At 38.2% G+C, this 27,678-nt stretch overlaps 1 protein-coding gene across 1 annotated transcript in view; it reads left to right on the top strand.

The window, feature by feature from the left end:
* INPP4B (inositol polyphosphate-4-phosphatase type II B) overlaps positions 1 to 27,678 on the top strand; it is a 948,429-nt gene that overhangs the window by 866,577 nt on the left and 54,174 nt on the right. The window contains exons 26-27 of the mRNA XM_057502657.1: positions 21,864 to 21,976; positions 25,388 to 25,542. Coding sequence (XP_057358640.1) covers positions 21,864 to 21,976; positions 25,388 to 25,542 — 268 coding nt within the window. The remainder of the gene's footprint in view (positions 1 to 21,863; positions 21,977 to 25,387; positions 25,543 to 27,678) is intronic.

Below are 27,678 nucleotides of genomic sequence, written 5' to 3'. Positions count from 1 at the left end.
GATTTATCTGTGGATCACAAAAAGCCCTGTTGGCTCTTCCTCCCATTATCTTTCTCCCCTTTCCCAATACCTCTTTTATCTCTGTTTCCTTCTACTGTCTATAAATTTTAGGGATGTGTTCAAGCTATGCAAGAAGGGTTTTACCTGCAAACAGGATCAGATAGAGAAAGGATCTGAATTAGGGTATGATAGCCTAGGCTGCACCATGGTAAAATAAAACAGAACCAAATTCTCAGTAGCCATATTAGTCAGGGCCCAATTAGGGAGACAAGAATTCCAGGAAGTTACTACAGAGTACTGGTAATAGACATGAAGAAAGATGGGAGAAGTCAATTAGGGATTGATGGAGGCACCCAGAGTTTAGCAAGAGCAGGAAGCTGCTACCAACCCAGGAGCTAAAGGGACCTAGTCCAGATGTTGCATCACTAGAGCACAAAAGCTAAGGCCACCAAGATGTACCTTCATTGGGACTGTCCCAGGGAAGCTGGGACAATGGATAGAGATGTTGCCCAGTGAGAGCTGGAGCCATGGAGAGGCCATGACTGCCTCCAAAACCTCATAAGAGGTAGAGAGATGGGGGAGATGGACAAGGTTCTGTCTTCCTTAGTCTCCTCTTAATCCTCATTGCCTACACTTCATTGTAAGTCAGTGGGCAGCAAGCTTGGGAAATGAGGTTTCCTGGGTACTGAGCAGCATGGGGAAAGGGGCACATAGATAAGAGAACAGAGCAGCCACTGGCTTTCACAGTCTATCCCTCCTCTGCGCAGCACCTCTCCTTGCCTTTCACCCATACGATCATAATTCCAGACAATCCGTATCTGCGTGTGGGGTCAGTCCTTTGTGTTTTAACAAGGCTTCCAGGTGATTCTGCTGCACAGTAAGATCTGAGAGCCGCTAGCTAGACTTGTAAATGTTATAGATTAGCTATCAAACTGTAAATGGGATGTTTTGCCTTTCGTTTATGCTCTAGACAAGAGTATCAAAGAAAGTAATATTTCCTAGAGTATTGAAGCTGTTGTAGCTTTTATTTATTTGTTGTTTAACAAAAATTTATTGACCTAAGTGGAATGTGCACATGGAGCAACTCAGCTGCAAACATGATTCTATTCAACGTGAGGTTACCTTCATGTATTATGTCAGGCTAAGTTAATGTGTCTGTGTTTCCTGTGTACAAAGAATAATCTGAATATTACACATTTTTGGTATTTTTAGACAAATGCAAATATACAAGAATATATAAGGATTTTCTTAACACACAAATATCCTTTCAATCACTATTACATAATTAATGTACTAATCAATTCTGCTTTATAGATATTCAGTTTTTATACTGTGTACACATTGTACACATCTAAATACACAAATGAAAAATCCAGTTATTCAATCAAATATCTTGTTTATTTTATTTCAGATGTATCTAGAAACATTCAAATGGCTGAGGAATTTTTCACAAATTACCCATATGTTTGGCATTGCATAGGCATACAAAAGATGAGTACAAAGGATTGGCATAGGGGAAATGATATTATAATGAAGGGATATCTTATGGTTGGAAATGTTCCAGAAGAACAGAAAAAAAGTGACTTTTGAAGATCACTAGCTGTCTCCCAGTTTTTCTCCACCCATCTTTGTACTAAATCCACTTCAGTCAGCCTTTGGTGCACATAACTTCACTGGAACTGATTTTGTCAGGATGTCTGCATTGTTAAAGCCAATGCTCAGCTCTCTGTCCTCATCCAACTTGATCTAGGGTAGGTTTGACATGATAATTGTTCCCTCTTTATCACTCACCTTGCAGGCTACCATGTTTTTCTGTGATTGCTCCTACTCACTGGCAGTTGCTTCACAACCTCTGTTCCTGATTCCTCATTATCTTTCTGACCTCTAAACATTGGAGGGCCCCAGGATTCAGTCCCTAGATGTCTACTGCTCCCTTGTTAAACACAGTCTCATTGCTTTAAATACCATCTATTAATTATCAACCCTCATACCTACACCAGAAGCCTATACCCTAAGAACTTACTCTTCCTCAATCTTCCCCATTTCAGTTTTTATCAATTCCAACTTTTCTGTTGCTTTGGAAAAAAAAAAAGGAGTTACCCTTGACTCTTCTTATTCTCTCACATTCTTCTTACAGTCCAGCAGAAAATTCCACTGGCTGTATATTCAAAACGAACCCCACCAGTGCTCTGCCACCAGTTCTCCCCGCCTGTCATCGCTGCCTGCCTGCCCGCCCAGGCCCCAGTTCGTCTCGCTTTCAGGTCATGGCGATGGCCTCCTCCTGGTGTCTTTGTTTCCTCTCTCAAGCTCATTCAATCTATTTTTATCACAAAAGACAAAATGATCCTTTAAAATTGAAAGTCTAATCATGGCTCTCCTTAAACTCTGCCAATAGTTCCCTATTTTTTTTTTGGCAGAATAAAAACTTCTTACAATGGCCTTGAAATCTGTACATAATTTGGCCAAAAATCTGCTCTTTTGACTCCCCTCTTTCCTTTCTCTTTGTTGCTTGCTTTCCTCTGCTGCACACTGACCTCTGCTGTTTTTTAGTACTTTCCCATTGGCTGCTTCCTCTGCCTTAAATGCTGTCCCCCATATGGATCACTCCCTCACCTCCTTCCCAAAAATATCACTTCTCAGGAAGGCCTTTCTTGAGCACTCTCTTTAAAATTGCAGTCTCCTATGCCCTATCCTGTCTTTTTTTCTCTGTAGCTCCTATCATCATCTAGAATACAATATGTCGTTTACCATAGTTGGCTGTATCCATCACCAAAATGTAAGTTCCATGAGGACAAGTCTCCTTATCTATTTGTTGACTTTATACTCAACTACCAAAAACATTGTCTGGCACATGCCTTATTCTCCATAAATATTTGCTGAATGAATAAATGAATGAGATTGATTCGTCACTTAGTTGAACGTTTTAAAGAATAAGAGAACAATTAGATCTTGGAAATAATCAAATCTAGAGTATTCCAAGGAACCCTATTTCAGCTAGTAATCCTCCAGTGAAATGATTCTACAGTCAAATGATTTTGGAATCACATTATCACACTGAAAATTTTCAGAAGGCTTATAGTGTGGTCAGCATACTTTTTATGTAAAGCATCAAGGAATAAATAATTCAGACCTTGAGTGCCATATGATCTCTCTCACAGCTGTTTGACTCTACTCTGTCATTGTAGTGCAAAATAAGCCAAAGGCAATATGTAAGTTAACATGGCTGAGTTCTAATAAAACTGTATTTACAAAAACACAGAATTGGCTGGTTTAGCTTCCAAGTTGGAGGGCCCCAGGTTTGCCAAATACAGTTTGCTAACCCTATGTGTGTTAAACCTATTTAATTATATTTAAAATAGCATTTTTATTACATCATGTGACCACAGAACACACACACACACAAACACACACGCACGCACGCACACCCCAATACTCATTAACATCTTGCCAAATAAGTACTCATTAGAACATAGTTTAAGAAATGCTGATCTGGTCTAACACAACTATGTGCTATGAGGTGCTTAGAATGTAGGACAGATTTTGTTATGATCACACACCCAGCTAGTGGGAGAACAGGGACTAAATTTCATGCTTTCTGACTCCTAGTTAAGTGTTCCTTTCACTTTTACACTCCTGCTATCCCATTGCTATCTGAGAGCTCTGATCTTCTAAATTTAAAATTGTAAACTTAAAAATATTTGAATATTTCCAGCAGCAAACCATTATTTTATTTTTATAATTTCTACATACTAATAATACAAATTTATTTTCAGTTCATTGAACAAGAAACTCAGATGCATTTACCTCTCAAAGTCTTTAATGTTCTCTAATGTTGATAAAGATTAACATAATTTTTTTTATCTGATAATGTCTTTTGAAGCACTCCAGTGGTTTTTTAAATGGAAAAGTGACCCAAAACCATACTCAATTTTAATTTTCTATGTGCAGGGAAAACTACAGACATAGACTTTTAGTGTCCTTTAATTTGTAGACTGATAGAAGCAACAAACACAAGCAATGCTGTAAGTAACATAGACACACATACTTACATACACACACAAATGGACACCTCCCTGTTCTACTCAGCACTGATCTCTGCATCTTTAATGTTACTTCATGGTCCTCACAAATTAGATGCATCAGTTTTTTTGGTTTATTTTCCTCTAATGTGTGTAAATAAAGATTAAGATTTCTAACCTTTGGTCATCCTTACATTTTTTTGCATACTTTCCTTCTTACTGGAGCTCTCCTCTCTTTAGATTAAGTATTGCATTCTAGATTCTACCATTCATCAAAGATTGGCTGGACTCCCAATAAACAAGTCTAGTAAGTCTGCACAAAATGGCATGAAATCAAAAGAGATGAATTTAATTTAAAGCTCACTTAGTAGAATCACTTGATGTTTTGAATGTCTCCATTTCATTAGAGCTAAATGAGAATATTTAATACATACATGCCAGTACTTCAAAGTACATTCTTCCATGATCTCACCAGAGAAAGGAAGTTAATATTACCAGTGTCATTTTCTGTGATGAGAAGATGTCACACTGCACTTATTTTAGAGAAATAGATGATTATACATACTTTGAGTTTCTCAAGACAGTTATGTTTCTCCTGTGTAAAAACAAGTCAATTTACTGACCCAGTTAAATTTGTTGTAAAGCTCTTCTACATTTTGAGCTAACCTGCCTCTCTTCCATTCAGTGACTCTTTCCTTCTCTCTCATAATCCTTCAAATAGCTATCTATTATCCTTAATATTTTTTTTCATACGATCACTGCTGCTCTGATTATCTCTTGAAAAGTATAATTTTCTTTGTGGAATATCCTGATAGAAATAAGCTCCTGAATCATCACCTTAGAAATAACTTCACTAGTCCCACAGTGAAGAATAGGGTGGATACTAAAAATCTTGGGACTTATCATCCCCTTTGGAATAAATACCTGAATTTGACCTGAATTAATACCAGTTTCTTATGACTCCTGTTTCAGAATAGTACATATCCAATGCACACCCCAACAATTAAAGGAGCTAAAATTTATTTCCAACATCTAAGAGGAGACAACTAACAACTTACTATTTTACTTTTTAAATCCTTTTTTCTGACTCTCTAATTCACTCAAGTATTGATCCCTATCTCAAACATTCACTCTTATTATTCTACTTCTCCAAAAACCGCAAATACAAGGCCTTTGGTTTCATTCCAGTCCACCTTTCCTTCCACCTTTATTTCTTCATGCTTCCATTTCTGCATTACAAAACTCCAGATAAAGCAGAATTCTTCTTTAAAGTCAGGTAAAGGGGAGAACTTGAAGACTCAAAGATAAAATAATCTTCATCAGATGAGTCAGAAAAGAGAATTCTGACAACACACATGGATTAATTCATTTTGTTGCTATCACTGTAATGGATGAGAATCCCAGATCAAACTAGAGGTCACTTCAGGGCAAAAAAGGAGCTAAATGAATGTAATAAAATGAGAGTCTCATATTCTTATCACCTCTTTCCTTTTCATTTGGAGCCTCCCAAAGCAACTTTATTTCCATAATCTTCCACTATTTTACCTCATTTACACCTTTCTTAATGTGTTAGAAGTTATTTGTATTATTCTATATAGTATGAAGTACTCAAGATCTCATTCTTACTTGCCTCCAAGAGCCTCCAGTGTTCATGCAGAGACTGATATTGGAAAAAAGGCCTGGTCTTCTCAACTATCTTCCCTTTTCTTTTGCTCTTATTCTGGCAGTTTGGGTTCAATTCCTTCCATGAAAAAGGCATGGAAGGGGAGGAGCATGGAGGGGGAGGGGAATGGAAGAGCAGGAGAGTGGAAGAAACGAACCCTTCTTTATTATTTATTTATATAACTATTTATTTATTTATTTATATTTTGGTATCATTAATGTACAATTACTTGAACAACATTATGGTTACCAGACTTCCCCTATTATCAAGACCCCCCACATACCCCATTACAGCGTAGTAAGATGCTATAGAATCATTACTTGTCTTTGTATATACTGCCTTTCCCATGTCCCCTCCACTACATTGTGTGTGCTAATTGTAATTACCCTTTTTCCCCCTTTTCCCTCCCTTTCCACCCATCCTCCCCAGTCCTTTTCCCTTTGGTAACTGTTAGTCCATTCTTGGGTTCTGTGAGTCTGCTGCTGTTTTGCTCCTTCAGTTTTTGCTTTGTTCTTATGCTCCACAGATGAGTGAAATCACTTGGTACTTGTCTTTCTCTGCCTGGCTTGTTTCACTGAGCATAATACCCTCTAGCTCCATCCAGGTTGTTGCAAATGATAGGATTTGTTTTCTTCCTGTGGCTGAATGATATTCCATTGTGTGTATGTATCACATCTTCTTCATCCATTCATCTACTGACGAACATTTAGGTTGCTTCCATTTCTTGGCTATTATAAATAGTGCTGCGATAAACATAGGGGTGCATATGTTTTTTTCAAACTGGGCTGCTGCATTCTTAGGGTAAATTCCTGAAAGTGGAATTCCTGGGTCAAATGGTATTTCTATTTTGAGTTTTTTGAGGCACCTCCATACTGCTTTCCACAGTGGTTGAACTAGATTACATTCCCACCATCAGTGTAGGAGGGTTCCCCTTTCTCCACAACCTCGCCAACATTTGTTGTTGTTTGTCTTTTGGACGGTGGCCATCCTAACTGGTGTCAGGTGATATCTCATTTGAGTTTTAATTTGCATTTCTCTGATGATTAGTGATGTGGAGCATATTTTCATGTGCCTGTGGCCATCTGAATTTCTTCTTTGGAGAAGTGTCTGTTTAGCTCCTCTGCCCATTTTTTAATGAACCCTTCTTTTTTGTAGAAGGCCTTGTTATGTCTCTGCCTCTCTGGGCTGCCATTGACCTTGGTATATGTCACTGGCAACCAGGCTCTGGTATGGGCAGGAAAATGGGGCACTGGAATTACCCTCAAATTGGCATCTTTCTCTGTCCTAAGCTTAGATAAATTCATTCCTGCTTTGGTTTTCAGACTTTTTTGTTTAGTGTATGCTCTCAACTGGCCTTTTCTTGCTATTACTCCTATCTGCGTAAAAGACAGGAGCTTGGAATTTGACCTGGAATTAAAAAAGGTAAATACCAACCTCCCTTCAGTGCTAAGGATTTAGGCTACCTGAGGACAGGCAACAGTGTCCGGGTAGTGCATCTGGGCTCATTAGAAGGATGAACTGGGGATTTGTGTCAAGCCCTTTTTCATACTTAGATTTTTCTGTTAGAAAATCATCTGTGTATAAAACTATCTCAGGTATCTCAAGGAGACCAGAATTTAGGTTTTTGACAGTTATTTACCTACAGACCATCCCCCAACCCTTTGGCACTGTTTTAAACTGGGGATTCTGAAATCAAATCGTGAATGGTTACTTGAAAAAAAAATGAGAATAGGAAAAAAGAGTTGTGTGTTACAATTCTACTCTTCTCCCTACACATGAAGTCCCATGGCCTTCAATGTTCAAATTCCAAAATAATTTTTAACACATTGCTTGTAATATATTTTAACAATTACTTTTAAAGTTTGTCTTTCCCTTTGCTATGAATGATACAAACTTGAAATTCATTTAAGAGGAAACAATGGAAGTTTATAGGTCAAAAATATTATTCAGCTCTGATCAGATTGGTACTTTGATATTTGATTTCATATATTGTCTTTTTCATAAACTGTAAATTGGAAATACAATTTAAATAAAGCTGGCTTCAGTGGAGGCTTTTTATTTTATATTTTTCAATACTTTTCAGCGTCTGAAAGAACATATTTCCTGTTTTAAGACATTTCAGTGGATTTCACCAAATTGCATTTGTTTGCTTACTAGTGTGTTTAACTATACTTGTTTCAGAATTATAGAAAAGATATGATATTACAGTACACAGTACCAACCAGAGTAAACTATGAAAGTATTATTCTTCACATGTTCATTTTTTCACAGCTAGAAATACAGGTGCTTTTAAGTTGTTTTTATTATAGTTCTGGTTATTTATTCCTAGGTTGCAAATTACCCCAAGTTTACTGATACAAAATAAAGATCATTTTATTTATACTCACAGATCTGCAAGTTAGGTATTCGGACAGGGCAAGTGGGAGTGGTTTGTCTCCAGTCTGTGATATCTGGATCCTCACTAGAAAGAAGACTGGCTGGAGTCACTTAAGGGACTGGGAACTTGACTCAGCTGCTGGCTTCAGCACTCACCTGATGACTGAAAGGTTGGGCTCAGAGGAAACTGTTGGCCAGAATACCTAAAGGACCTCCCTGTGGCATGGGTTCCTCCCAGCATAGTGCCTGTGTTCAACCCTTCAAGAGAAGGTTGGTTCAGTGGCTTAGCAGCAGTACAAGAAAGATACTCTTGCCCATTTCATCACTCTGCCATGCTTAGCTTTGACTTTATCCTACATCTAGTCCCCTCTACGGACTAAAGGATGACTGAAGAAAAGAACGGCTGGCATGAGCAATTATTCCCATGCTCAGCTGCATGTTCAACAAAAGAGATAAAGAGAGCTTTTCTTCCTCTTCCACTTGACAGAATCCTGAGCTTCACTCAGCTGGAGGAGCACAGGTCCCTTGCATACCCCTGAAACAACTGCTGAGGTCAGAATCAAGTTCTTATTGGCTTAGATTTAGATGCCCGTTCCTGAACTAGTCCTGATTTCAGGGACAACGGGATATGATTATGCCAGTTGACTTCAGAGTGCAGGTGTGATTCATCCCATGTACAGTTTGTGCCTGACACACAGTGGGAAGTGGGTAGAGTGGGTGCTGGGAAGGCAGCCATCGTTTGTATTTCATCTTGGGACACTCTCTGGTCACATAGTTATTTGACCATAGGTGATAAAGCATTGCCTTGGCCTCATCAGCATCACAGTTCAATCCACTCAGAGGTCGGGTTCCATCCTGATCATTTGTCAGCACCCTGCCTTTGATTCTGGTTAGTGTCATTTTCAGAGCTCTTTTTGTTAAAGAAACCCCACTTGGTAAAACTAAAGAAGATAGCTACTCAAAGGCGGCTCTGCACTTGACTCTTCTGTTCCATCGGGGAGTGGTTGGTGAAAGAAGTTCCTGGGTTTGTGAGTGTTTGTGATCATGATCATTGTAAGTACCTGTGTGTGTGAGAGAACATTTCCTACTTGGGCTAAACTCTGACTTTTGTGTGAGAAGTAGGCTTCCTATCTGAGGCTATCAACTCTTTCTTAAGAGCTACTAATGTCTTCCTCTGTTTCTCTGAGTTGACACAGATGTTTTATTTAATAATGTAGCCTCTTCTGCCCAGACTTTTATTAATTGTTTTCTACCACCCATCGATGAAGCATGACAGGGTTATTGTCCTCATTCTGCGGTTGAGAGAATAGGGACAGAAGGTTAAGCAACTCATGTTAAGATCACATGTCAAAGCAGGCACAGAGTTGGCATTAGAAATCATATTCCTGGAATCTTGGTTGAGTGCTTTCTTTAAAAAGAATTATGAAAGTTTCAGATAAACAAAAAGGAGCAAACCATAAAACAACAAATATTTGGGAACACATCACTCAGCTTCAGAAATTTTGTAAGAAGCAAATATTTACAGAGACAATGGAAGCTCCTTTGTACCCCTTCTGGTTCCAATCCCTACTTTTTCCTTCTCTGAGAAAATCCATACCCTGAATTTGATCTTTTACATTCTCATAAACAATTTTTACTCCATGTATATGTATCCATAAAAAATAAGGTGCTGTTTTACACATTTAACTTTCTAATATTACTGTTATTTTGTATGAATCCTAGAATTTCTCTTTGTTTTTTTTGTTTAAAGCAGTTTTTAGCATATATCCAGGGTGACACATATAGTGTATTTATTCATTTTGCCCATTATAAAATACTGCATTTCACAAATATGTAACAGTTTGTTTTCTTTTTTTTTTTTTTTTTTTTTTTAATAATTATTTTTTATTGAAGGGTAGTTGACACACAGTATTACATTACATGAGTTTCAAGTGTACAACACAGTGGTAGAACATTTATATACATAATTCTAGGTTCCAGCTATCACCCTACCAGGCTGTTACAATATCTTGACTATATTCCTTATGCTATACATTACATCCCGGTTACTAATTTATTTTACCATTGGAAGTCTGTCCTTTTTTTTTTTTTTTTTTTTCTTTTTTTTTTGTGAGGGCATCTCTCATATTTATTGATCAAATGGTTGTTAACGACAATAAAATTCTGTATAGGGGAGTCAATGCTCAATGCACAATCATTAATCCACCCCAAGCCTAATGTTTGTCAGTCTCCAATCTTCTGAGGCATAACAAACAAGTTTTTACATGTAGAACAAATTCTTACATAATGAATAAGTTACATAGTGAACAGTACAAGGGCAGTCATCACAGAAACTTTCGGTTTTGCTCATGCATTATGAACTATAAACAGTCAGTTCAAATATGAATACTCATTTGGTTTTTATACTTGATTTATATGTGGATACCACATTTCTCTCTTTATTATTATTATTTTTAATAAGATGCTGAAGTGGTAGGTAGATACAAGATAAAGGTAGAAAACATAGTTTAGTGTTGTAAGAGAGCAAATGTAGATGATCAGGTGTGTGCCTGTAGACTATGTGTTAATCCAAGCTAGACAAGGGCAATAAAACATCCACGTATGCAGAAGATTTCTCTCAGAACGGGGGGGTGAGGTTCTAAGCCTCACCTCTGTTGATCCCCAATTTCTCACCTGATGGCCCCCCTGCGACTGTGCCTGTCTTAGGTTGTTCCTCCCTTGAGGAATCTTACCCGTCTCTGGCTAACCAGTCATCTTCCGGGGCCATACAGGGAAATGTGAAGTTGGTAAGTGAGAGAGAAGCCTTATTGTTTGAAAAAGTTAGCTTTTTACTTCTTTGCATATTTATGCCCTGTGGCTTCTATGCCCAGCATTTGTCTTGAGGTATCTTTACCACTTGGAAGAATTATGATACTCGGTAAATTTGATATGAGGCACGAATTCTATTTAAGGGTTGTAATTAGGAAGGAAGAAGAAAAGCTATAGAAGTAGCAGGCAGAAGAAAACATGGGAAGATTGATTATTTCTTTGATATATCTTCTTGTAGAGTAACTTCAGCATGTATAGGTTTTAATCTACTACTTAAATTGCACACACACATTAACATAATAGGAGTATAGTTACATAACCAAAGCATATCTGTAATTACCAGCCATCTGCAGTGAAACCAAGAAAACCAGTTAGGCACCTTAGGCATTTGTGAAAACTTATCTATGATATGGTGGATATTGTCCAAATGAACTTGAACAGTCTGAGGGAAATCAGACAAATTAAAACAACCCATTCCTGGGGACTGTTCACCTGCCATATGTTCTTTTAACAGTAAATAGTTTGTAGTTGTAAGACTTTGGAGCGCTACAATTTGCACTTCTCCAAATTCTTGGTTGAGTTCCAACAGTATAGATCCAGTCCAATTTTGTTGTTTTACTGTATGCACAGGCCAGCTTAGATATCTCCTTTCTCATTCCCATGGCAGGTCCAGGAACTGGTGGGATGAGTGCATCTACAGCTGTAGCAGTGCGTGGATCTTTGTTGGGGTTTTTTGATGATCATCTTCTGGCATGAGTCTTCCAGAGAGTGCTGATGTTGGAAGTTCTTTTTCATATCGTATCTTAGTTCATTTTCGGGGTAGCCCAATTAGGCTTTGATCCTCTGTATAAACACAAACAGACCCTTTGCCTACACTTTTATATGCCCTTTATACCCTTGTGTAGAACTCGTTGGAGGTTACCACACAGGAGCTGCCCTTTTTTTTTTTTTTTTTTTTTGCTATCACTAATCTACACTTACATGACTAATATTATGTTTACTAGGCTCTCCCCTCTACCAGGTCTCCCCTATAAACCCCTTTACAGTCACTGTCCATCAGCATAGCAAAAAGTTGTAGAATCACTACTTGCCTTCTCTGTGTTGTACAGCCCTCCCTTTTCTCCTACCCCCCCATGCATGTTAATCTTAATACCCCCCTACTTCTCCCCCCCTTATCCCTCCCTACCCACCCATCCTCCCCAGTCCCTTTCCCTTTGGTACCTGTTAGTCCATTCTTGAGTTCTGTGATTCTGCTGCTGTTTTGTTCCTTCAGTTTTTCCTTTGTTCTTATATTCCACAGATAAGTGAAATCATTTGGTATTTCTCTTTCTCCGCTTGGCTTGTTTCACTGAGCATAATACCCTCCAGCTCCATCCATGTTGCTGCAAATGATTGGATTTTCCCTTTTCTTATAGCTGAGTAGTATTCCATTGTGTATATGTACCACATCTTCTTTATCCATTCATCTATTGATGGACATTTAGGTTGCTTCCAATTCTTGGCTATTGTAAATAGTGCTGCAATAAACATAGGGGTGCATCTGTCTTTCTCAAACTTGATTGCTGCATTCTTAGGGTAAATTCCTAGGAGTGCAATTCCTGGGTCAAATGGTAAGTCTGTTTTGAGCATTTTGATGTACCTCCATACTGCTTTCCACAATGGTTGAACTAACTTACATTCCCACCAGCAGTGTAGGAGGGTTCCCCTTTCTCCACAGCCTCGCCAACATTTGTTGTTGTTTGTCTTTTGGATGGCAGCCATCCTTACTGGTGTGAGGTGATACCTCATTGTAGTTTTAATTTGCATTTCTCTGATAATTAGCAATGTGGAGCATCTTTTCATGTGTCTGTTGGCCATCTGTATTTCTTTTTTGGAGAACTGTCTGTTCAGTTCCTCTGCCCATTTTTTAATTGGGTTATTTGTTTTTTGTTTGTTGAGGCGTGTGAGCTCCTTATATATTCTGGACGTCAAGCCTTTATCGGATGTGTCATTTTCAAATATATTCTCCCATACTGTAGGGATCCTTCTTGTTCTATTGATGGTGTCTTTTGCTGTACAGAAGGTTTTCAGCTTAATATAGTCCCACTTACTCATTTTTGCTGTTGTTTTCCTTGCCCGGGGAGATATGTTCAAGAAGAGGTCACTCATGTTTATGTCTAAGAGGTTTTCGCCTATGTTTTCTTCCAGGAGTTTAATGGTTTCATGGCTTACATTCAGGTCTTTGATCCATTTTAAGTTTACTTTTGTATATGGGGTTAGACAATGGTCCAGTTTCATTCTCCTACATGTAGCTGTCCAGTTTTGCCAGCACCACCTGTTGAAGAGACTGTCATTTCGCCATTGTATGTCCATGGCTCCTTTATCAAATATTAATTGACCATATATGTCTGGGCTAATGTCTGGATTCTCTAGTCTGTTCCATTGGTCTGTGGCTCTGCTCTTGTGCCAGTACCAAATTGTCTTGATTACTATGGCTTTATAGTAGAGCTTGAAGTTGGGGAGTGAGATCCCCCCTACTTTAATCTTCTTTCTCAGGATTGCTTTGGCTATTCGGGGTCTTTGGTGTTTCCATATGAATTTTTGAATTATTTGTTCCAGTTCATTGAAGAATGTTGCTGGTAGTTTCATAGGGATTGCATCAAATCTGTATATTGCTTTGGGCAGGATGGCCATTTTAACGATATTAATTCTTCCTAGCCACGAGCATGGGATGAGTTTCCATCTGTTAGTGTCCCCTTTAATTTCTCTTAAGAGTGACTTGTAGTTTTCAGAGTATAAGTCTTTCACTTCCTTGGTTAGGTTTATTCCTAGGTATTTTATTTTTTTTGATGCAATTGTGAATGGAGTTGTTTTCCTGATTTCTCTCTCTGTTGGTTCATTGTTAGTATATAGGAAAGCCACAGATTTCTGTGTGTTGATTTTGTATCCTGCAACTTTGCTGTATTCCGATATCAGTTCTAGTAGTTTTGGGGTGGAGTCTTTAGGGTTTTTTATGTACAGTATCATGTCATCTGCAAATAGTGACAGTTTAACTTCTTCTTTACCAATCTGGATTCCTTGTATTTCTTTATTCTGTCTGATTGCCGTGGCTAGGACCTCCAGCACTATGTTAAACAACAGTGGAGAGAGTGGGCATCCCTGTCTAGTTCCCGATCTCAGAGGAAATGCTTTCAGCTTCTCGCTGTTCAATATAATGTTGGCTGTGGGTTTATCATAGATGGCCTTTATTATGTTGAGGTACTTGCCCTCTATTCCCATTTTGCTGAGAGTTTTTAACATGAATGGATGTTGAACTTTGTCAAATGCTTTTTCAGCATCTATGGAGATGATCATGTGGTTTTTGTCTTTCTTTTTGTTGATGTGGTGGATGATGTTGATGGACTTTCGAATGTTGTACCATCCTTGCATCCCTGGGATGAATCCCACTTGGTCATGGTGTATGATCCTTTTGATATATTTTTGAATTCGGTGTGCTAATATTTTGTTGAGTATTTTTGCATCTACGTTCATTAGGGATATTGGTCTGTAGTTTTCTTTTTTGGTGGGGTCTTTGCCTGGTTTTGGTATTAGGGTGATGTTAGCTTCATAGAATGAGTTTGGGAGTATCCCCTCCTCCTCTATTTTTTGGAAGACTTTAAGGAGAATGGGTATTATGTCTTCCCTGTATGTCTGATAAAATTCCGAGGTAAATCCATCTGGCCCGGGGGTTTTGTTCTTTGGTAGTTTTTTGATTACCTCTTCAATTTCGTTGCTGGTAATTGGTCTGTTTAGATTTTCTGTTTCTTCCTGGGTCAATCTTGGAAGGTTATATTTTTCTAGGAAGTTGTCCATTTCTCCTAGGTTTCCCAGCTTGTTAGCATATAGGTTTTCATAGTATTCTCCAATAATTCTTTGCATTTCTGTGGGGTCCGTCGTGATTTTTCCTTTCTCGTTTCTGATACTGTTGATTTGTGTTGACTCTCTTTTCTTCTTAATAAGTCTGGCTAGAGGTTTATCTATTTTGTTTATTTTCTCGAAGAACCAGCTCTTGGTTTCATTGATTTTTGCTATTGTTTTATTCTTCTCAATTTTATTTATTTCTTCTCTGATCTTTATTATGTCCCTCCTTCTGCTGACCTTAGGCCTCATCTGTTCTTCTTTTTCCAATTTCGATAATTGTGACATTAGACCATTCATTTGGGATTGCTCTTCCTTTTTTAAATATGCTTGGATTGCTATATACTTTCCTCTTAAGACTGCTTTTGCTGTGTCCCTCAGAAGTTGGGGCTTAGTGTTGTTGTTGTCATTTGTTTCCATATATTGCTGGATCTCCATTTTGATTTGGTCATTGATCCATTGATTATTTAGGAGCGTGTTGTTAAGCCTCCATGTGTTCGTGAGCCTCTTTGCTTTCTTTGTACAGTTTATTTCTAGTTTTATGCCTTTGTGGTCTGAAAAGTTGGTTGGTAGGATTTCAATCTTTTGGAATTTTCTGAGGCTCTTTTTGTGGCCTAGTATGTGGTCTATTCTGGAGAATGTTCCATGTGCACTTGAGAAGAATGTATATCCCGCTGCTTTTGGATGTAGAGTTCTATAGATGTCTATTAGGTCCATCTGCTCTACTGTGTTGTTCAGTGCTTCCGTGTCCTTACTTATTTTCTGCCCAGTGGATCTATCCTTTGGGGTGAGTGGTGTGTTGAAGTCTCCTAGAATGAATGCATTGCAGTCTATATCCCCCTTTAGTTCTGTTAGTATTTGTTTCACATATGCTGGTGCTCCTGTGTTGGGTGCATATATATTTAGAATGGTTATATCCTCTTGTTTGACTGAGCCCTTTATCATTATGTAGTGTCCTTCTTTATCTCTTGTTACTTTCTTTGTTTTGAAGTCTATTTTGTCTGATATTAGTACTGCAACCCCTGCTTTCTTCTCACTGTTGTTTGCTTGAAATATGTTTTTCCATCCCTTGACTTTTAGTCTGTACATGTCTTTGGGTTTGAGGTGAGTTTCTTGTAAGCAGCATATAGATGGGTCTTGCTTTTTTATCCATTCTGTTACTCTGTGTCTTTTGATTGGTGCATTCAACCCATTAACATTTAGGGTGACTATTGAAAGATATGTACTTATTGCCATTGCAGGCTTTAAATTCGTGGTTACCAAAGGTTCAAGGTTAGCCTCTTTAGTATCTTACTGCCTAACTTAGCTCGCTTATTGAGCTGTTATATACACTGTCTGGAGATTCTTTTCTTCTCTCCCTTCCTGTTCCTCCTCCTCGATTCTTCATATGTTGGGTGTTTTGTGCTGTGCTCTTTCTAGGAGTGCTCCCATCTAGAGCAGTCCCTGTAAGATGTTCTGTAGAGGTGGTTTGTGGAAAGCAAATTCCCTCAGCTTTTGTTTGTCTGGGAATTGTTTAATCCCACCATCATATTTGAATGATAGTCGTGCTGGATACAGTATCCTTGGTTCAAGGCCCTTCTGTTTCATTGTATTAAATATATCATGCCATTCTCTTCTGGCCTGTAGGGTTTCTGTTGAGAAATCTGACGTTAGCCTGATGGGTTTCCCTTTATAGGTGACCTTTTTCTCTCTAGCTGCCTTTAACACTCTTTCCTTGTCCTTGATCTTTGCCATTTTAATTATTATGTGTCTTGGTGTTGCCCTTCTTGGATCCTTTCTGTTGGGGGTTCTGTGTATTTCCGTGGTCTGTTTGCTTACTTCCTCCCCCAGTGTGGGGAAGTTTTCAGCAATTATTTCTTCTAAGATACTTTCCATCTCTTTGCCTCTCTCTTCTTCTTCTGGGACCCCTATAATACGGATATTGCTCCTTTTAGATTGGTCACACAGTTCTCTTAATATTGTTTCATTCCTGGAGATCCTTTTGTCTCTCTCTATGTCAGCTGCCATGCGTTCCTGTTCTCTGATTTCAATTCCATCAATGGCCTCTTGCATTCTATCCATTCTGCTTATAAACCCTTCCAGAGTTTGTTTCATTTCTGCGATCTCCTTCCTGGCATCTGTGATCTCTTTCCGGACTTCATCCCATTTTTCTTGCGTATTTCTCTGCATCTCTGTCAGCATGTTTATGATTCTTATTTTGAATTCTTTGTCAGGAAGACTGGTTAGGTCTGTCTCCTTCTCTGGTGTTGTCTCTGTGATCTTTGTCTGCCTGTAGCTTTGCCTTTTCATGGTGATAGGAATAGTCTGCAGAACTGGGACGAGTGACGGCTGGAAGGACTTCCTTTCTTGTTGGTTTGTGGCCCTCCTCTCCTGGGAGAACAGCGGCCTCTAGTGGCTTGTGCTGCGCAGCTGCGCGCAGACAGGGTTTCTGCTTCCTGCCCGGCTGCTATGGAGTTAATCTCCGCTGTTGCTGTGGGCGTGGCCTGGCTCGGGCAGCTGCTCCAAAATGGTGGAGTCGCGTTGGAGCAGGAGCTGCTGGGAGGCTATTTATCTCCGTAAGGGGCCTCCCTGCTCCCTGCAGCCCAGGGGTTAGGGTGCCCAGAGGTCCCGGATTCCCTACCTCTGGATTAAGTGGCCCGCCCTGCCCCTTTAAGACTTCCAAAAAGCACCCGCCAAAACAAAACAACGACCACAAAAAAAAACAAGAAAAAAAATTTTTTTAATTAAAAAAAAAAATTTTTTAATTAAAAAAAAAAAAAGGTGGTCGTTCGTTTTTCTTTATTCTCCGGTGCCAGCCTCAGGCCTCTGCTCACCGGTCTTTCTGCCCTGTTTCCCTAATATTGGGGTCCCTGTCCCTTTAAGACTTCCAAACAGCGCTCGCCAAAACAAAGCAGCAAAAAAGCAAAAAAAAAAAAAAATGGTCGCGCGCTTTTCTTATGTCCTCTGTCGCCCAGCCTCCAGTGCCTGCTCACTGTTCTTGCTGCCCTGTTTTCCCAGTATCGAGGGCCCTGCACTCTGGCCCGGATGGCTGGGGCTGGGTGCTCGGCAGTCCTGGGCTCCGTCTCCCTCCCGCTCTGCCTGCTCTTCTCCCGCCGGGAGCTGGGGGGAGGGGCGCTCGGCTCCCGCGGGGCCGGGGCTTGTATCTTACCCCCTTCACGAGGCGCTGGGTTCTCTCAGGTGTGGATGTGGTCTGGATATTGTCCTGTGTCCTCTGGTCTTTATTCTAGGAAGGGTTGTCTTTGTTATATTTTCATAGATATATGTTGTTTTGGGAGGAGATTTCCGCTGCTCTACTCACGCCGCCATCTTCCTCCCTCCTCAGTTTGTTTTCTTTATGAACATTTAAATGTTTTCTTACTGTTATTTAATATTATAAACAATAATGCAGTGAGCATTCTTATACCTTTCACCTTCTGATTACTTTCTTGAACCCCATCTGAAATATAAGAATACTTCTACAGAAACAGGTACAGAGATTCAATTGCCCTGTCTAAATTCAGTGCTAGAGTAACACAGGATTGAGTAGCAAAATCTGCTTTCTGACTTTGTTTACATTTGAGGTTACTCATTCTCAGTCTAAAACCAGTCTGTGTTCCATGGTTTTCAGTTAACAATACCAGGATCATTCTTTATATCTTAAAATTGTTCATTTTAATCCACAAACTAGTCATTGCTAATGATACTTATTTCTAGAAGCAGACCTGAAATTCTGTGGCCAGGAGGATTTTTGTCAGGTTGAAAAAAATTAGCAGTGACCAAAGTATCAAATTGATAGGGATGTGCTCTGAATAAAGCAAGCTGTTATAATTATAGAAACAGAAATTGTGGCCTAAAATTTTAAGAACATCAAAAGGACTCCCTTCTAAAGAGCATGCCAAGAGGAAAAGGAGTGAAATCTCTGTGGATCATCATGTCTGTCTACCCTAATGCACTATTGTTATGGGGTAGAAATGGGCAAAAGTTGGCCATTTGTTTGATTTATTTTAGGAACATCCTACCCTGTTTAAAATGGCTGACTAAAAAATCTCCATGTCAACAATGACATTAAACTAGTTTAAAGAATAATTGTACTGTGTTCAGTATTCTCAGAATTCTGAAGAAGCTAGCCTATGTGTTAATAGTGGAACTGCTTTTTAGTACTACCAACTAATTGTGGAAACACTAAGAACAGATTGGAGGCAATTACTGGCATAGGAGTTGGGAGACTAGATTTTTGACATGACTCTTACTCTAATTATGAATCTTGTGAAAATGTCATGTAAGCATCTTGGACATGGGGTTGCCCTAAATAGGTGCTTTGCAAATTTTTTATGTTGACTCTATAGGTTGTTAAGTGAATTTGGTGGGTTGGGACCAGCATTCAAAAAATAATAATAATAACAAGTAATAGAACAGAATATATTCAGGGTATAGTGTATGCACTAGGGTAAATATTATTTCATAAAATTTTTGTTACTGAAGAGTAGGTTTGCATGCATAACTGCTGTGAGAAATATATACAGTAAAATTTTTGTTCTATATTGCTTTCAGAAACTTTTGAAAGCCATTTATACCAGGTGGCTTCAGAAAGCATCTTGGGACCTCCTAGATATGGTTATGTCCCATTTAAAATTTCCCCATTGCTCCCACTGTGGTGGCTGAAGCCCAGATTCCCCAACACAGCAGAACAGCCCCTTCATAATTCTTGCCCCAGAACCATGCTGTCTAAGCTTCCTGTTTCTATAGAACTGCCTCATGTCTCCATGCTTCTCCTGGCATTTTCCCTCAGCTCTAAATGTTCTCTAGCATCCAATAATTCTTCACAGAATTGACCACTCTTTCCCTTAGGCCCTTAGTATCTTTACTGACTTATGCCATAGCCCACAGTACATGTTACTGCAGTTAATAATGGTTTAAAAATCTGCCCCATCCTACTATGAGGTCAGGTCTCTGTATCATAAGAATTTTGACTTTTTCCTTTTCTTATGCATACACTCTGTTCTCTCTTGCTCTTAAAATAACCTTGCTATTTTTAAAAAATGTACGTGTTTATTTTCAATGTTTCAAATGACATAAAAAGGCAGTTGAAATATCACCCTAAATCCCACAAACTAAAGATGACCATTGTTAATATGTAAACAAATGTCTCAATCTGCCAGCATACACATATGGAAGTAAGCACTTGAGCACACACATGCATAAACACACACACAATGTTACATGAATAAGCTCATTTAATTAATCTGACCAATTTTTCCTTTCAGCAATGTCCAGGACACTTTGTATGTCAGTGATACACCTGTGCATAATTTTAAATGGCTGCTTATAATTCCAATTCATGGATTCCTTTGGGTTTTGCTTTGGTTGCTATTTATCAACCTTAAGAACAGTGATCGGAGAGCTGACATCTTGATCTTCATATGCTCTGGGTATCAATTGAAAAGCACTGCTATTGTCCTTATTTTCTTTGGTTAGTTACAGAGTCTTGAGCTGGTTTTGTAACTCTCTTCATGGCATTCTGCATTATGCCTCCTTCCCTTTATCCTTGGACTAGGTCCTGTTAAAATCTCTGTGTTAGAGAGTCTCCTATGTAGCAATGTAAGGCTGTTAGTTAAACCTTTCTTAAGAGAATCATCGAAAATTGCAGAGTAAGGATTTAACTTTTGATGGTTTTCTCACCTAGGGCCTAACACAGTGGAATCATGCATATATTTAATATGAATATTTAGAACCTCACTTTCCTAACACAGGGTATGCAACTGCTTTGTACCTAACCTCCCTCTATTCCACAGTCATGAAATTCAAGATGATGTACAATTGTCTTCAATAGATATTTCCACCACTCCTACTCTTTGGTGTATACTAGAATGCTAGTATAGTTCACTAGGTTACCTCCTCTACTCTCTGGGGCTAAAGTCAAGAACTACCATGTATATTATTTTAATAAGTGAAACAACTGGTACAGCTTGGAAAGGGCAAAGCCTCATTATGATTAAAGCTTATTTGTGTCCATTTTTTGTGATCTAACTCAGGAATACATCATTTATTTCTTGACTGTAACTAATAGTCTAGGTATAGTGCATATTGCTCTTATGTATTTTCTCCTGTTTTTAGCTTCAATTAAAGGGCTCGGGAATTCTTCATGCCTCGGCTTGTGGACTCAACAATAGAGTGTATTTTCATACTGCACAGCACTAATCCAGCAACTCCCTTAGAAAACCTCTTTTATTTCCATATCTATATCCTGATCTCAAATCTCATATCACCAAGTCTCAGGGACACGGGTATCATAATGCACATTTGCATTGCCTTAGGTTTTAATATAATATATATGACATTTATTACCCATGCTCCAGTTATTAGTATGTAGAGATCTGAACAGTCATTTCCTTTGCCCTCCCTAATTTATATCATATAATTAACTATAACTTTTCCTATTTCTCTTTCCATTGCCATACCTGTGCTCCTTAATAGCAGTTGTTCTCAACCAGGATAGATTTTGCCCTCAAGGAACATTGGACAATGTCTGGAGACATTTTTGATTGTCACAAGGATGCTACTGGCTTCTAAATAGTAGAGGTCAGGGATTCTGCTTAATTTCCTACAGTGCAGAATGTAAGCCCATTCCCTACATCAAAATGTTTTCTAGTCCAAAATGTCAATAACACTGAGACTGAAGAATCTTTATGGAAACGGACTTCATGTGTTTCATGTGAACTTTCAGATTTCTCCCACTACTGAGATGTTCAGTTTAATATTTGTCTTGATTCAGACTAGGGACTCAGTGGTAAAAAAAAAAAAAAATGGTTGTAGGATATACAGTTATATCTCATGTCTCATCTATGCCATTCTTTGGTTGAAATGAGACTGCAACCGTCATCATCAAAAACCTTTCCTTTAGTAGTAAAATAGGATTATATGACCAGTCAACATTACTGCAATTACACAGAATAGAGAATGGGGGACACTGAGGCATAAATGCAAAAAAATTGAAGGGATAATACATACGATTATCCTCAGATAGTCTCTGCTCCAAATGACATTTGCTATTATGGAAACTGCATTTATAAACAATATATTGAGCAAAATTCCATGTGCAGCTCAAATACTAACAGTTTCCTTTTTTCTCCTCTTTTTTTCAGACATTTCACATTTCCAAGAACAAAATGACTTAAAAGGATTATTAGAAAATCTCCATCAAAATATCCAAGCCAAAAAAAGAAAGAATGTAGAAATCATGTGGCTTGCTGCAACGGTAAGCACTCTCCAGTCAAATATTATTCCCTGACGGCATGGTAACCGGCAAATATTTTGGAGTATCTACTATGTAGAGTCCAATCATTGCACTTCAGGTTTTCGGTTGTCATCTTCCATTCTGCAGTTGTTATCCTCCATCCTCCAACTGAAAATTAGATATTTTCAGTGTTGTTAGTACTTTTATCAATGTACTAGGACACAGGATGGCAGAGGATGCACTCAATGAGACAGACTTTTTCTTACTGGCTTTTCTTATAAACCCTGAATGTGTTTGGCACTTCAAGGTTAAAGTCAAGTGTCTGTGATTTTCTTGACCTGGCATGTTTCAATGTCAATTGCCCATATCAGGATTTTGAAATGCTGCTCTAGAGACAGATGGTTTTAACAGAATATGGTTATCAGATCTCTGACTCACAGCTTCAGTAAGGGTCCTGGACATATTGTCCAGTTAGTGAGCTTGTAAATGTGTTTGTTGATTTAGATATTAGCATAGAATTTATTACTGATGGGTTGCTCTTGGGTTAATGAGCTATATTTTCTATGGTTCTTTTTCAATTAATGGCATCCTCAAAATAGAAGATCTGCCTGCTTTCCCACCCCAGGTTTCTAAAGAGTGAGGGAGAGTCATGCCTATATTTTTTAAGTTCTTGTCTGACAGTCATTCAGACATAGCTCACATGAACTTACGAATTTTGTGAAACACTCAGACCCAAAGATACTTTCTCTAGGAAAGGATCCTTTCTTCAGGAAAGGTGCGCATTGGAGGTCTTTATGATGCCATGCTGTAGTCACTGCGCAGCACCACTTGTGGGATTTTGAGTTCCGTGTGACCCATCCTCTGAAACACTCTGTTAATTCTCTATCAATAGCATTTAAAACAGAACTTTTCCCCTACTGATAGTGTTTCAATTATAATCCAGCATCACTTACTCTCTTTGGGGAAAAAGGAATGGATAATTTACTGAGACTATATGAAATAATTCACCAAGAGCAAGGCAGAGCACAGCTGCTTTAGCCTCTCTGCAGCCCTCTTGGAGCCCCAGGGAAGAACATCAAAGGTAACAATATGAAACGCTGTTTTCAGGCAGCTCATTTACACTGGTCCCATTTAGCAGCATATTTCATTACATGAAGGTGGTTTTTAATAGTTCTTTCCCTGGTGTGGCTGTTCTTTATATCTTCAAAGACTACTGTGGTTGTTAGAAAATTTCACAAAGATAGATCGTGAGTTATTTTTTGCTACTTCACTGATAATGTGATAGCACAAAGGTAGTTTCATCATTTACCAAGGCTATCTGACAACTTAGGAACATATACATATGTCATTATGTACATGTTGTGGAATTATGTAAATTGATGAAAGTAGGCTGCTCCCATGCAAACACAAATGTCTATTTCCTCTTAGTATAAATATTTCTATCATTTGGATCTGTAAAAGAGTTTTCCTATAGATCCCAGACATTTGAGATATATATTCTGACCAAGTATGGCTTACTTATGACTTAACCATTGAATAGATGGTTGCCTGCCCTGATAAATACACAGCAACCATAGTGTGCAATTTTGGCATCCTGTAGGGAAATTGACTTTATTATTAATAGCATTTTTATAGGCTGATACTCCAGTTCAATATCCTATTCATAAACCATGGGCCTTGATAATACTCTTAAAATGACGCAACATAGAAACTCCCTTTGACATTTTCCAAAAAGCTTTTATTTCTCTAGCTCATTTTTCTCTCTTTTTAAAGCCTATTAATGAAATACTGCTTTTGTTAATGTTTTACATCTTAATTAAAAAATATAAAGATAGTCAATTTTATCTTGATTGACTTTTTAAAAATAAAACAGAATTTAAAGAGACCAAATGCCAATCAAGATGTGTTAAATTAAGCTCAAAAGAGATGTAAAAATACAGAAACCAAGACCCAGCCTCTCTACTCTGATGGAATTGCCCCTGCCTCCTCTTGATTTTAAATTTAGGACACTAAATACCCTTAGTAAGACAGTTGCTTATAATAGTAACAATACATTTTAAAAACTATTCATTCTTTTTAAGAATCATCTCATTAAGTAGGCATTGAGGTCTATATTTTATTGCTATGAATATAGTCAAGTCTTTGGTATTTTATATTTAAAATTTTGAAATGCTCTTTTTTTGAGGGGGCTCGAGTTTTGTAGATGAAAAGATTTTAGGGTGAAATCATGCTGTCACATTTCCACCTTTTATATTGGAAATAGTGCAGAAGTACCAACTGTTAAATAAGGACTTGCAAATTGTAGTTTAAGTATCACAGTCACAGTTAAGACATGGCAAAAACCCTTGATAAACTGTATTATTGTATCCTCTCCTCAAAGCAGGCAACTATTAAGGCCTCTCTGATGGCACATAATAAAGTGGGTCTGTCTTATATCATATTAGATTTATTTTAATTGCATGTTGATTAACATTGTTGATGTTAAAGTTGATTATTGATATCTCATATCAAAGCCCTATAATGGAATAGGAAGGAGAAAGGACTGGAATGATTCACTTGTTACCCATAAGGCTTAACCATAAGTGAGACTAGAGATTATTGCTACTTAGAGTCTCTTCTCCTGACTTAGATCAGAGTTACAAAAAGAATTACAGAATGGGATGGAAGTTAAAGGCTTGGTCCTCAGAGTCAGGTAGACTTAGCATCCCGGCTCTGTTCTGTTGCACAAAAGGACATTTACCTATGTAAACCTCAATTTTCTCACCTGTAAAATGAAAACAATTATACTTTCCTCTAAGGTTCATGTGCAGTAAATAAAAAAGCACATCCATGAAATGTGTTCACATTGTAACTGGCGCACAGTAGATGTGCAATTAATGGGCCATTTTTGATGTCCTTATTCCTATTAGTTGTGCTGATGAGTGGTTAGTGGTTCCCTTCTCTGCTCTACTGGCACCATATGGATGTGTGTAATCTCATAACATACAGCTGAGGGGAGCAAAGGTTTCTTCAATGTAAAGTCAGAAGATATTAGCTATTCTGAATTCAGATCAAGGGTCTGATCCAGCAAATACAGATGTGTGTCCCCTTCACAGTTCAGGCATTGCTCCTGAGCTGTGATTATGGTTGTCATCCAGGGCAGCTCAGGCCCCATCACAGGAAACATCGCTGCCTCTGTTGACGTTACTATCTCATACGGCTTCAACAGCCCCACACCTCACATACAAACAACTAGATAAATTAAATCTGTGCCACTAGCTTTTGAAATGGATAGGCAATGTTTTTATATTCAATAGGGCAGACTGAACCAGTTGACTGACATAAATTAATATAAATTTGGTGTGTGTTTAGACAAGAAGTGTTTAGAAGAGTCTGACACTTTAGAGTAAATCTACAAATGAACCATAAACTGTTTATATGTCTGTATTATAGATTTGTCGCAAACTAAATGGTATTCGTTTCACCTGTTGTAAAAGTGCCAAAGACAGGACGTCAATGTCAGTGACACTTGAACAGTGCTCGATCTTGAGAGATGAGCACCAGCTACACAAGGACTTCTTTATCCGAGCCCTGGATTGTATGAGAAGGTATCCATGTCTTCAACTTTCTTTAATGTCATTTCAATGTTTGTTTGTTTGTTTGTTTTCCCCTTACAGATTTTACTGGAAGACTAAACGTTTGGTAACTTTGCTGCATTTTTATGGTTTATTGCTCATGATATGAAAGACAAAATTATTTTAAGTATTCCCCCTATTCATTTTAGGCAGTAAAAGAGAATGGGTCTAGATTTTGATAATATGCATGGAGGATATATTTCATTAACTCACTTAGACCCAAGTCATCGGCCTCTGGTCCTTAAAGAGCACCATTCCTTTACATATAAGTAGTTATGGAAATGCACAAAATGAAATTAGTTGTTTTCCATTCTGCAACTAACAGGTTATTTTCCCTTGACTTGCAGGGTCTCTGGGTCAGTAACCTCCTTCCTAAAATTATTTTCACATCACTCATCATAAAGATGGGATGACACCGATACTTTAAAATAGAGAATTAATATTGTTACTCTGCCAACATTTAAAACACTATGCCTGAACTCATATCTCTTGATTCATTTCCACAGTAATAAAATCTAAAGTCTGAGGCATAATGGGAAGGGAAAAGTGCCTCATTTGTAAAGTCTGTCAGCAAGGACACACGTTAATTAAAAAGTTATGCGAAATTGTCTCTTTGCTACAAAGATGGACTCAGAATCACTCCAGGTAGCATGAGACAGGCCCCCTTTCCCTAGAAAGGGATATCATATGATGCTGTAGAAAGCACTGCTGCTTAAGCGCATGCCAGCAGCTTCACCTTTTTCTATAATTGCTGCAGTCTTTTAGGGAAGATGTTGATGCTTGCCTGCAATCATTCCATGCCTGTATGTTTTCCACACTAATAAGAGATTTCTGAAGTCCTCTGTTTGCCCCATTTTATGTCTCTTGGCATTTTCATTGTTCAATGCAGTTCTATTATAGTTTCTGATAAATATATGAGGATGTCTTAGCGACCTAACATGAACATCTCAGCCATATAAAATATGTTTCGTTGATATTAAAAGAAAAAACAAAAACTTGTTTCAAGAATAATCTCAGCACTAATAAAAAAAATTCAGAATTTGAGTACAAAATTTTCCATTGTATAAAAAAAAGAATACAGGTGTCACTCTGGGTGCAACAAAGGTGCTGGGGGAGGGGAGCAGGAGCACATAAAATTATAGAACAGACACTAAAGGATGAAAATGATACAACCAACATAAATTAGCTAGATGGTGAAATTGTTACTTGTTTATTTGAGGTAGAGGTGAGGGAGGGACCCTTAAATTAGAAAGGTAATTCTTTTGAATTGGTAAATAAAGGATATATCGGTCATACACGTGGTAAACTACAAAACCACGTATGTCAGTGCTGCATAGGGGGTGTGTGGAATCAACATTATATACATGCAGCACATTTGCTCATTATATAACACATACGGGGTTCATTTTTGTATTGTTAAGTAAGGCACAAGAAATTTAGTCTAAAAACACTTAGACCCTGACTTTCTTATCCACATGACTGCTGATAGTCTTTTTTGTTTTTGATCAATTTCAAATCTGTTAAATTACCCTTTGGTTTTGTTTATATGTGAGGTTTGGACTGTGTGAAAACATGAGGGGCTTGTGTGTGTGTGTGCACGCATGTGCTTCAGAGAATAAGATGTATTCTTTTCTTTAACAACTGCCCTCCTTTCCTTCTTTGGGTGTTTTGTATTGCAACCCAAGTGCATAGTTTTGTGAGCTCTGGCCACAGAGTGCAGGAGACAGCGTGGGGCCTGGTAGCCGGCTAATCTGAGTTTGAATCCCACCTGTATACCACTTCTTAGCCATGAGCAAGTTAATCTTTTACTTCCTCTTAGTGCCTTAGGCAAGTTAGTCAACCTCTTGTTGCCTCATTTCTAAAACAGATCTAATAATAACAGTAGCCCTTCTTAGTAGTATCTTGAGGGTTAATGAATTGTTATGTTTAAAGTGATTAGAACAATGTTTAACACACAGTAATCACTATATAATAAATGTTTAAAGTGATTAGAACAATGTTTAACACACAGTAATCACTATGTAATAATTGTTAAATAAATTTTAAAATCAAGGATCATGCTGTTAACATTCTGGTCCTCCAGGTACAGTAAAACCTAACCAATTATGG

The sequence above is a fragment of the Manis pentadactyla genome, chromosome 5 (assembly GCF_030020395.1).
Source record: "Manis pentadactyla isolate mManPen7 chromosome 5, mManPen7.hap1, whole genome shotgun sequence".
Classification (NCBI taxonomy): Eukaryota; Metazoa; Chordata; class Mammalia; order Pholidota; family Manidae; genus Manis; species Manis pentadactyla.
This window is presented reverse-complemented; position numbering and strand designations above follow the sequence as displayed.